The 12526-nt window shown below is 37.9% G+C and overlaps 1 protein-coding gene across 3 annotated transcripts in view; it reads right to left on the minus strand.

The window, feature by feature from the left end:
• The window catches only part of LOC100301952 (uncharacterized), an 86676-nt gene that overhangs the window by 48918 nt on the left and 25232 nt on the right, over positions 1–12526 (minus strand). For all 3 annotated transcript variants that reach the window (XM_041583268.1, XM_041583247.1, NM_001161387.1), the window contains 1 exon segment: positions 6466–6997. In XM_041583268.1, coding sequence (XP_041439202.1) covers positions 6466–6997 — 532 coding nt within the window.

The raw sequence follows: 12526 nt of genomic DNA on the forward strand, positions 1-12526 counted from the left end.
TGTGGGTTATGTAGTTCCTGCATGCTGTCTGTAAGTTGTTACAATTTGTAACATCAGTGTTAGTCACTACTTCCCTGCCAGGATTTGAAATGATGCAGAAAGATATGAACAGCTGGATTTCAGTATAGGAAATGGCATTTATTCATACTTTTTGAAGAAACAGGTAACTGTGATGGATATATTAGGGGTTTCTATGTTCCTATCTATGTTTCTGCAAGTAGTTTTACATGGCAATGTGAAGCATAGATCAAAGAGCCAACCATGATACTTAAAATAAAAATATCATGCCTTCTATAAATGGTTCAAATATTGAAAATGCTTAATAAGTGAATAGAGATAAATGTTTGGTGCTACTAGCCATCTCAGCAGTTTTGCAAAATAGAGTGATATAGAGGGAGAGTTTATTTTTGTTAAGTAAGAATATTAATTCTGGCCTTCTAAATAAGACTTCACAGATGGTCATTGCACAGAAATTAGTGGAAATTAGACTCAAGCTATAAGAAAGAGTAAAAGAAAGACATCAAGGCAATAAAAAAAGCACAGAGGAAAAAAGAGTGGGGAAAGAGAGAACCCACATTTTACACACAATTTTTACATACATAAACACATACACAAAGAATTGGGTGTGGAGAGCAAGCAAAGAAAAACATAAATTCTAACAAGCAGATACTCTCTAGGATGAGGCATAATGCTCCATACTGATTTTCTTATGTTTAACAACAAACAGTGACATTAACAAAACAGCAATTTAAATGTAGCACATTTATGGTACCCAATAAGAAAATTCAGTTTTTATGTGTCAAATGACAGGCCCCAGAGTATAATTCTGCAGCAGTACGGTATGCTAAATCAGAGGACATATAGTCCTCAAGTGAAGCTTTATGGTGACTTCCATTCACTCAGGACAGTCTTTATAGCAATGAACAGCAATTTTAGATTAAATACTGTTATGAAGATAGTGTCAGTTGCTCTAAAAGCCCCAGGAGGCACCAGCTTCATGAATATTTGTAAGGCTGTTTTTCATTAACAAAATGCCAGCTAGTCTTTAAGGAGTGTAAGAATTGTGGGTAATTTAGTGAGAAAACACTACAGGATGAGAGACAAACAAAAGGGTTTATAACAACAAAAACATGAGACATTAACACCCCACAAGCACATAAGTGACTTACGTTTTGAGAAATACGCACAAAGGAGTTATATTACTTGAATAAAGGAATTAACCAATTCGTGAAAAAGTTAAGTGGTGCGTGTCTCTGAGATTAACTTAATCAGTACAAGGATTTCTTACGCAAGGATACTTAATCTATGGCTCAGGTCATAAAAAAAGGTTCCCAAAAACGTGAAAGTAAATCGCAAAGCAGATTTTGACTTATTTTGTGTCCCCTGAGAAAGGAATTATAAAGAAAGACTAAACTAAGAGGATGAAACTATTGGGATTTAAATTGTGATTTCCTACTGAGGTAAATATCAACCCATCAATAAGCTGAATGGTAAAGTTTAGATATACTATATTTTTTTTTGAAACAAGCTGCTGACTGGAAAAAAAAACTAAAATCAAACAAATCAACTGAAAATGATAAGTATTTGCTATTAACTGCTATTTTATATTAAGGTTTTATATTTAAATACTGTGGTTTCATTTTTTTCTGTCTTGGGTGCTAAATAGCAAAGTTTAGTGTGCTAGTGTGCTTACAGCAAGTTTGTCACAACTTGCTTTACTTTGCAGTTAGTTTTCCCTCAGTTTGAGGGGGTGGGGTTTGATTAGTTGCACCTGAACAGACTGTATAAATAGAACCCCTGGGACTCCAGTGGAGCTTGCTGTAGTGTTTAGCTGCTCTTAAGTGGGGGATCTGTAAGTGGAGTTACAAACGACAGGAGGTTCAAACCAGGTCAAACGTTTGTTCTAAACCCTAATTTATTTATTTATTTATTTTTTTATTCCTGCTTTGATCTGTAACTGGGATAATGAGTGCTAGCAAGATTGAAGGTCTGACTCAGTGCACAATCTGTCATATGTATGCAGATTTGGAACAAGAGATCCAAAATGCTTACCTCTGTGGTGGTTGCAACACTGCAGTCAATTGACAATCTTGAAAGGAGTCTCTCGCTTACTGAGCAGGACCTAGCGGGGTCAGATAGTTTGGGGGGAACAGAACAGCAGCAGGATATTGAGGCAGCTAGCTGGGTGACAGTTAGAAAATCTAAGGTGGGCAAAAGGAAAATGGAGGCTGAACCAGAGCCTATACATCACAACAAATTTGCCAGATTGTGTGATGATGATGGGAGTATGAACTCCGGATTGGCAACTCTAGATGGGGCTGATTTCTCTAACAGCTGGGAGACCAGTTTCTCTAGTAGTAGTGGGGAGGAGAGCAGAGTCAGGCCTAAGCAGATTGTGGTTGCAGGGGACTCAATTATTAGGAAAGTGGATAGGGTAATCTGTCCAGATCGCTACAACCGAACAGTTTGCTGTCTACCTGGTGCCAGGGTAGATCGGATAGACAAATTATTGGGTGGGGCTAAGCACAACCTAACTGTCTTAGTGCATATCGGTACTAATGACAAAATAAATGGAAGATGGAAGACCTTAAAGAGTGATTTCAGGGATCTAGGCTCTAACTTCCAATGTCATCTTTTCTGAAATTTTGCCCATGCCACGTGCAACTTTAGATAGACAGCGGGAGTTTAGGAAGCTAAATGCGTGGCTCAAGTCTTGGTGTATGAAGGAAGGGTTTGGGTTCCTAGAGCACTGGGCTGATTTTTCCTTGGGGTACAACCTATACAGTCATGACGGTTTGCACCTCAATGGAAGGGGTCCACTGTGCTTGGGGGAAAGAATGGCTAAGAGGTTGGAGGAGTGTTTAAACTAGGCAAGGGGGGGTGAGATTAAGAATTATGGGGAAACTAGGGTAGACGGGGCATTTGGGTTAGTAAGGGGTCATGGGGAGGAGTGAGGGGGCATACAGTTTACCGGCTAAGGAGGTCCCTCTGTTACAAGGAAAACAGAATAATGCTAACTTAAAATATAATTCTCCACAGTAATGCAAATTTCAAAAGTAAAAGTAGTAACCTCCGCTGTATGCTGGCAAATGCACTGAGTTTATCAGGTAAAATGGGAGACCTAGAATTAATTGCATGCTCTAAAAATTATGATATAAATGGTATCACTGAGACCTGGTAAAAAGAAAAAGCTAGTAGGTTTGTAAATATGAATGACAACATTTTATTCCAGCTCGTTCAAAAACCTACTAGGAATAACTCACTTTTGGACCTTGTAATAACTAATAATACTGAATACTGAACTCATTACTTATTTGTGTGGATGAGCATTTAGGGAATAGTGATCATAACATGGTCTCCTTTGAGATTCTGTTTCAGAAGCAATTCTATAAGGGAGTAACTAAAACACTAAATTTCAGATGTGCAAACTTTGACAGTATAAGGGCATCTCTGCAACATATTAAGTGGGAAATGCTTTTTACAGGGTTAAACATGAAACAAAAATAGGAAGTCTTTAAAATGCTGCTTAATAAATATACTGTACATGTCAGTATATCCCCCTTGTAAGCAAGGAACGACAAAAGCAAAGCAAAACCTTTTTGGTTCAATAGAAGCATTGGTGTTGAGGTGGGTAAGAAAAGACGTGCCTTTAAGGCTTTCAAGTTAGCTGGGACAACCGAATCATTTATAAGATACAAGGAGGCCAATATCATGCAAAGAAGCTATAAGGCAAGCTAAAATTGATATAGAAAAGGATATTGCAGCGAGCAGTACAAAGAATCCAAAATTATTTTTTAAATATGTTAATAGTAAAAAAATTAACAGGAAGGGGTGGGACCTTTAGTATCAGATGGGGGTCAGCTGGTTGATGAAAACTAAATAAAAGAGCAGTTTCTTAATTCATATTTTTTATCTGTCTACACAAATGAGGAACCAGTTATTGAAGGTTTCCTTCTTAATAGTCCCAATTCTAGTAATACAACTAATCATGCAAGATAAACAAAGGTCCGGGGCCAGATGGTATTCATCCCAGGGTACTTAGCGAGCTTAGCTCTTTGATTGCCAAACCTCTTTACTTAATTTTTCAGGATTCATTGAGGTGTGGCATAGTACCGAGAGACTGGCAAATTACTAATGTGGTGCCTCTATTCAAAAAAGGATCCCGTTCTCAGCCTCAAAACTATAGGCCAGTTAGTCTGACGTCAGTGGTAGGAAAGCTTTTTGAACGGTTAATAAAGGATAAGATACTGTACTTTATAGCAAATCATAATACCATGAGTGTGTGCCAGCATGGTTTTATGCATAATAGATCTTCCCAGACTAACTTAATTTCTTTTCATGAGAAGGTAAGTAGGGACCTTGATTCTGGGATGGCAGTGGATGTGATTATTTAGACTTTGCTAAAGTATTTGTTACAGTGCCAAACAAAAGGTTACTGGTTAAATTAAGGAATGTTGGCCTTGAACATAGTATTTTTACCTGGATAGAGAACTGGCTAAAAGATAGACTACAAAGAGTGGTTCTGAATGGAACATTTTCTAATTGGACCAGTGTTGTTAGTGGAGTACCACAGGGCTCTGTACTAGGTCCCTTGCTTTTCAACTTCTTTATTAATGACTTTATTAATGACATAGACATGGAGGTGGGTGCAGATGATGCAGATGATACTAAATTGTGCAGAACTATAGGTTCCATGCAGGATGCTGCCACTTTGCAGAGTGATTTGTCTAAGTTGGGAAACTGGGCAGCAAACTGGAAAATGAGGTTCAATGTTGATAAATGCAAGGTTATGCACTTTAGCAAAAATAATATACAAGTTATACACTAAATGGCAGTGTGTTGGGAGTTTCCTTAAATGAGAAGGATCTAGGGGTTTTTGTAGATAACAAGTTGTCTAATGCTGGGCAGTGTCATTATGTCGCTACTAAAGCAAATAAAGTTCTGTCTTGCATAAAAAGGGCATTAACTCAAGGGATGAAAACATAATTATGCCTCTTTATAGGTCCCTGGTGAGGCCTCATCTGGAGTATGCAGTGCAGTTTTGGACTCCAGAGATATAAATGAGCTGGAGCGAGTGTAGAGACGTGCAACTAAACTGGTTAGAGGGATGGAAGACTTAAATTATGAGGGTAGACTGTCATGGTCAATTAAAGGAAGGCTATACCCCCCGAACAATGTAGGTCTCTATAAAAATATATTGAATAAAACAGCTCATATGTAAACCTGTGCTTCATGTAAATAAATCATTTTCATAACAAACTTTTTTAGTAGTATGTGCCATTGGGTAATCATAAATAAAAAATTATCATTTTAAAAAATAACGGCCGTCCCTTGGGATCCTAGGATTCCCGGTGCACACAAAGAACCATACTAGTTAGATCACATAAGCCAATTAACAGAAAGAGTTATGTCTTTTGCTTTCACACTTGTTACAATAAGAGCTGCAGTATTTCTGGTCATGTGATCTCTGAGGCAGCACACAGACCATCACAAATGCTGTTTCAAGGCAAAGATGTAAAAAGGCAATATACGTAAATATATATTCCAGTTTTCTTTAATATTCCACGTAATATGATATAAACTATCTGTTGTTTAAGTATTCATTTTGGGGGTATAGCTTTCCTTTAAGGGTACATTTTACTCAATAACATTACATGCAGTTACAGGTGGACAGTGTAATTTTGATCTCTACTATCTTCCACCAATGGCAGCAGTGGCCAAACTGCCCTGTGTGCCATTACTTTTAGGGGCAGATTTATCAAAGGTCGAAGTTATGTGAATTTTTTTAACTCTAATAAATGTGAATGTTCTCACAACTTGAATGGGAGGTTATTTATGAAAAAACTCGAGCGTCTAATATTCGATTGAATACGAACGACCCAAAAATTCAAACCCAATTCGAATCGAGTTTTCCTCCGAAAAAAAACTTGAATGTAAGGAAGGCAATTAACATCTTCAAATGATTCAATAGACCACTACCTTTGGCTTTTAAATGAACTCGTCAGGTTTAAGGTTGCAAATATTCTAATTAGAACTGTTTCCAGGGTTGAGGTGTGATAAATCTCAAATTCAAATTCGAGTTGTTGATTCAAAATTCGAATTTAGGAGTTTTGACCAAAAAAAATTGGAAACTTAAAAAATCTGTCCCTTAAAGTACACAATGTAGGAGTTTAGTTTTAAATGTTCAATCACATCAATCATATATACACCTTTAATATTAATGGCAGGGGAATCCTGATAAATTCTTTTAGAATTATCTGTTACTTGCTGATGTATGGAATAGAAGATGAGTAGAAGTAAATCTAAAGTTTTTTCAGGTTTTGTATGCATTTTCATTATCTGCTTAAATGATGTACATAATTTTTTCCTATACCTTAGTAAATGTAAGATTTATGGCAGTACACAGAGTAGTTAGAAATAAATGCAAACAGGATGAAGATGAACAATGTGTGTTTACACACTCACCTCTCTCTCGAATGAAATAGGCCAGGTAAAGGTCTAGTTCTTTAACAGAAACACTGATGTGATGAGGCTGCACACAAAGCTGGTGATTAGAGCAGTGGCTGGCTTTCACCAGTCTTTCCCCATCTGTGCTCTCCAGTGGAATACCCTTGAACAGAATGACCATCACAAGGTCTAACCTCCACACTTTGTCTGCTTGCCGCAAGCAGTCAATTCGCCGTATCTTGCCTTTCTGATCAGGGTTGGAAACGACACAGCTTGCAGCCTTTTTGCCTGTAATAGACAACACAAAGTCTTCGCGGAATTCTGGCCGGATGTCCTTGCGTAGCTTTGCTAGCAAACGGGATGCCCACTTCTGCTTAACTTCTGCCTTTTCATTTAGTAGCTCATCTTTCACCCCTCGCTCTTCCTCCTTCGTCATCTTCTTCTCATGCTTTTTGTAGTATTTCCGTTTTCGTGCTTGAAGGTTGAACCAGGTGTAGGCAAAGGCTCGTACATAAGGGAGAAGAGCCTCAATGAAAGGATGAAACTCGTCCTGGATGGAACAGAAATGTTATTATTTTGAGACTGCACCAGTTAAATGTTTTTTTTTTTTAATTTACACTCTAAACAATGAAAACCTCATATGGTAGATGTAGGAAAAAGTAGCCGAGTCTCATAAGCTGTATAAAATAGAATTATGAGGTCTACTATAAGAAGTCCAAAATCAGAGGGAAAATAGCTTTCATAGTCTTCTCTTAGAACTATCTGGCAGTGTTTTAATTGTCACAACATGTTTCAAGCACAATGCTTTTTGTCAAGTGTAATAAATTCAGTGTACAATCAAGAATTTAAGTAAACACACAGGAAGTGAAGTAACTACATCTCCATCCCCCATGGTAGGTGGTCTTGTGGTTGCTATGGCAAATCCCAGGATTTTCAAATTTGTATAGCGAACAATATGCAAGTCCATATATGTCCATAGTGAAGTCAAGTCCCAAAGCAAAATGTCTGTTAAGTGTCCATTTAGTACTGCCTCCAGGTTTAATAAGGCTTATCTACACAATACAAACATGTCAAAGGAACATACTTCATAGAAAAAAATACAGTAGCAACAAACAATTGCTACATTTTCAAGTTGCCCAAATTGGTCTTACCATAGTTCTATAGCAATAGCAATTTTTGCCATTCTATCACTAAGGCAACAGTGCTCAAACATGTTGTGGCAATAAAAAAGGCACTAGCAGCTATTCCTGCTTCTTTCTCTTTGCTTTGCTTCATGGAGTATGAGGTCCATTATTCAGAAACATTTCAGCAGAAAGCTTTTGTAGATACAATTTCCCAACTCTGTGTGATTTGCTTTACACTTTACACAGTACCTTGTCTATTTATGTTTACTTAACAATCACTAATTACATGCACTGGCCATTGGCCATGGGCACTGATGGAAGATGAATTTTATAAGTAACACTGCCAAGAGTAATCCGTTCTTAAAGAGTTAAAAAGGGCAAATGCTTTTACATTTTTCATGTATTACAGTCTTTCTCCTTGTTGAGTTCTCCAACATTTTTGCGTATTCCTGCTGTTTGATCTTACTATTGCCTATTCAGATCTATTCACAATGCATACTGTTCTGACTTACCTGTACCTCATGCTAATTTTGCCCATCTTTGCGTCACTTATGCTTCTTTACATTTGCTGCCATCTTCCAACCTAATTACCCCTGTTTTTAATCATTGGTTGGTCTTGGTGTGAATAGTTTATTTCTGTTAATGTTCTCAACATCTGTGGATGATGCTGCATTTGACAAAATATACTTTCTCCCTAACACTTTAATGTCACATGCATTGGAAACTGATAAAGAAAATCATATCTAACATTAAGCTTATCCAGAAGAACATAAAAGAACATCATAATCTGTTTCCAGTCTGCCTTTAAAGGGAAAATTTCCAAAAAAATCAACATTTTACTAAGACTATAAATATCTGTAGTCTTGTATCTTCTCACTAGCTGAAGAGACATCCGGCTCTCAAAACTATCTAATGCATCTGCCAGTATAAACACTTCAGGGAGAGAATTCCGCAACTTAACAAAACTCACTATAAAATAAAAAAACAAACACCTTTTTGCATGTTAAAGGAACAGTTCAGTGTAAAAATAAAACTGGGAAGATGGGATGTTATAAATGCCCTGATTCTGTTACATGCCAATGTTTATTAGCTGGGCTAGATTTTCCACATCCACACACTGGCAAAAGATTCAAAATCTTGCATAGATTGGGCTGCTGTTCCACCTACATTGTCTACATCATCACTTGCCCATGTGGCATGTACTATGCTGGAAAAACGTGCACAACATTGAAGGAGAGGATTGGTAACCATCGTTCGGCCATAAGTAAAGCATTAAAAGAATGTAAAGCTTTACAACCTGTAGCCAAACACTTTTTATTAAAAAGACATTCACTTCCAGCTTTCAGGTGCATGGCGATTGACCACCAACCCCCCCTGGCCAGGGGAGGCAACAGAGAACAAGCACTACTCAGGAGGGAGTCCAGGTGGATCCATAAACTGGATACCGTGGCCCCCCATGGACTCAATGAACTATTACCATTGGGGTGCTTTATTTAAATATTGTCATATATTGTCTTCTCTGTTTTGTGATTTCGCCTTGGCTACTTTGTTATTATTATAACTATGTATTTTCTGTATTGACATTTGTCACAGCACCATCTGCAACATTGTTGCTTTTAACCTACTTTCAAGACCAATGACCCGGGCATAGCTTTTACCTATGCCCTATGGGCTAACAGTTGGCTCTGGAACCTAGCAAAAGGGCTGCCCCCTTAAAATGGAACTGTTTGGTGGTCCTGGTATGTGGGTAAGTGGGCGAGGTGGTGCGGCAAGTGGGGACATGTAAATGCTTATATGTGGCACAAACTACCCCTGGCTCAACAGTTGGACTAAATTTAGCAATGCGAGCGCTTTCGCAATATATGCGACTCTGCTGCTGCGCTATAGTGCAAGACGCTGCTGTACGTCGCTATGGGCAATGGACCAGGTTCCCGAGGGATGAGCCTTGTTGGAGCGTCATACCGCATGAGGTACTGCCAACCTGAAAGGTGTAATCCCCCTGCTATTCCTTAAGTGATGTCATTATTCTGACATACCTTATGTGTGAGTATTATAACCCTGTTGCACTTTATATTGAATAAAGCCTGTTTTGTTGTTGCTTGCAAAGAACCCCTGGCGGCCATTTTCCTTTATTTTATATCTTTGGCCATATTGAGGTGTAGTTCAGCAACAACCTCAAATGCTCCTTCCACCTAGCAAATGTATGTCCTGCTAAAAGAAGGTCCAATGTAGCCCATGCTCTACTCTACTAGTTGGTATTTTACTTTTTTAGCCAAAATAGGGTTACACATATATTTGTTTTAAGTCTATGAATTTATTCAATTCTTCTATTGTACACGCAGGGGCACATTTACAAAGCTCGAGTGAAGCATTCGCATTAAAAAAACTTCGAATTTCGAAGTGTTTTTTTGGCTACTTCGACCATCGAATGGGCTACTTCGACCTTCGACTACTACTTCGACTTCGAATCGAACGATTCGAACTAAAAATCGTTTGACTATTCGACCATTCGATAATCGAAGTACTGTCTCTTTAAGAAAAACTTCGACCCCCTACTTCGGCAGCTAAAAGCTACCGAAGTCAATGTTAGCCTATGGGGAAGGTCCCCATAGGCTTGCCTGCGTTTTTTTGATCGAAGGATATTCCTTCGATCGTTGTATTAAAATCCTTCGAATCGTTCGATCGTAGGATTAGCGCTAAATCGTTCGACTTCGATATTCGAAGTCGAACGATTTTAGTTCCTAGTCGAATATCGAGGGTTAATTAACCCTCGATATTCGACCCTTAGTAAATCTGCCCCTTTGTGTCATCAGCGAGAAACTACTATGGGGACTCTGATCATAATGGCACTGAAATTCTGGGGGAAACTCTGTATTGTGGGTAAAACATGCTGTTTGCATGCAATTAGTACACTTTTCATACTTTATTTATTAAAAAGACAATCAGTTAGATAAGTGCAAATTTTATAATGGTTCCAGTAGGAGAGTGTTTTGAAGTGTTTTGAAGAGTGTGGTCATGTTGTGAGTTTATCATGCGTGATTAGTGAATAACTTGCCATAATCAGCCACCATTCAGTGCAAGATAGATGTATTAATGCCAACTGTAAATTGATTTATCCAATACACAAGTGGTGCTTTGTGTTCCCTGGGCTATTTATTGACATAGAAGACTGTTCATTTTGTTTAACATCCAACTTCTGTAGAGACACAGTGAAATAGATTGGTATATATACACCATTCCTAAAAGATATGTGAACTAGACATTTCCACTAATCTTAATCCTTGCCAACATTCTAAAATGTATACAGTACATCAAGATAAATATATAGTAAATGTTATGCTGTGTGATTCAGGTGTCCCATAATGTTTTGAAGCTAGTGTTTACGTTTATAGAATCATATGCAACCTGCCCCAAAATAGGTAATGTTTGTTACATGATATAAGAACAGCAATCTCTCTGCACAGTTCCAGTCCTAAAAAAATGCATTTAAAGTGAGAGTATATGTGTATACAATGTGTGAAATGGGTCAGGGTGACATGTTTCCCCTATTATTTTTAAGTCAAACACCAAAATGCTGTGTTGGCTTTTTTTGTCTTTCTCGCATTCTCTCACATCCAGTTGTTGAACTAGTATGCCACTGAACTGAGCTGAACTGCTCCATCACTGGACAAAGCAGAACTCTTCTTCACTTTGTGGTCTAAATTGTGATGATGTGCTCTGCATTCCCCAATGGCACAGCAGGTGCAATTGAGGCAGTACAGCAAGGGACACTTCTAATGCCACTGCACCACTAATGGAAGTGAGTTATGTATGGAAAGTTTAGAGGTTGGCTGTTGGGAGTAATAATAATGTTCTTTGATGAGGTTAATAGACATTTTATGCTGGAGATTGCTGCTATACAGTACATGGTGATTGTGGGACAAAGTCTTCAGTGAGCAATTGCCACAGAGTATGTTATTACCTTTAACAGTGTGTCTGCCAAACTAGAAATCAGACTCTTTTATATTTGAAAAGTATACCAATGTTTCAAGCAGTGTATCCAGCTATATGTCTGCATATATTAACATGTGATTTCTAAAAATGAAATAACTGGTTCTAAAAAAATTTTACATATATGTGCTGTTATCCAAAAAATGATGTTGCTTTGAGTACAGTTTTAAAAAATGGTGTGGCAATTTCATATCTTAAAGGAGAAGGAAAGGTCTTTTAACTTGGGGGTGCCAAGTACTTACCTGAAACCCCGGGCTGGTGCACCTATTAGGAGAAAACTGCAGCAGCCCAGGATTCTTCCAGCGAGCAACCCAGAGAGATAGTCTTCTGGCTTCTTTTTTCTCACGGCTGCACATGCATAGTAGCCAGAAAAGCCGAACGTTAACAAAAAAGTTGGCTATTTCCTTCTACTGCGTCACATGCCATATACGGTACCATCCTTCTCCCCCCTTTTTTAACCCACTGCCTATACACAAAAGAAGGGGTTCTGCATCTGTTATCGTGTGTTGTATTAAATTGTAAGGAAAGCAGCACCTACAAATATTTTGAAATCCACTGTTCATAAGATAAATTGATGAACTGATGGACTTTGGTCTTTTTTGAACCCAGTTTACATGTTACATGTAACTATGTAAAGTGGTTTTTGACAAAAATCTGCATAGTAAAATAAAATTCAAAGCAGCTTTCTAATATATTTATATATTGACCACGGTTTCAAAGTTATTTGATAATTTCCTCAAATTTGAGTGAATTACCTATGCCCAAATAAATAGTTTTCTGTCTGGGGTGCACGTTATTTACCAGTTTCTTACAAAAAAAAGCAAGGGATGATGCCATTGTGGATTTCAACTGCCAGAAATAATTTTTTTTTTTTTGCATAAAGTGGTCGCTATAGACAACAATGTGGACTTACCCTGTAACAGTTTTATCCCACTGTCCAAACAAAGCCACAAACACACTGTGAC

This window comes from Xenopus laevis, chromosome 1L (genome assembly GCF_017654675.1).
Source record: "Xenopus laevis strain J_2021 chromosome 1L, Xenopus_laevis_v10.1, whole genome shotgun sequence".
Taxonomy (NCBI): domain Eukaryota; kingdom Metazoa; phylum Chordata; class Amphibia; order Anura; family Pipidae; genus Xenopus; species Xenopus laevis.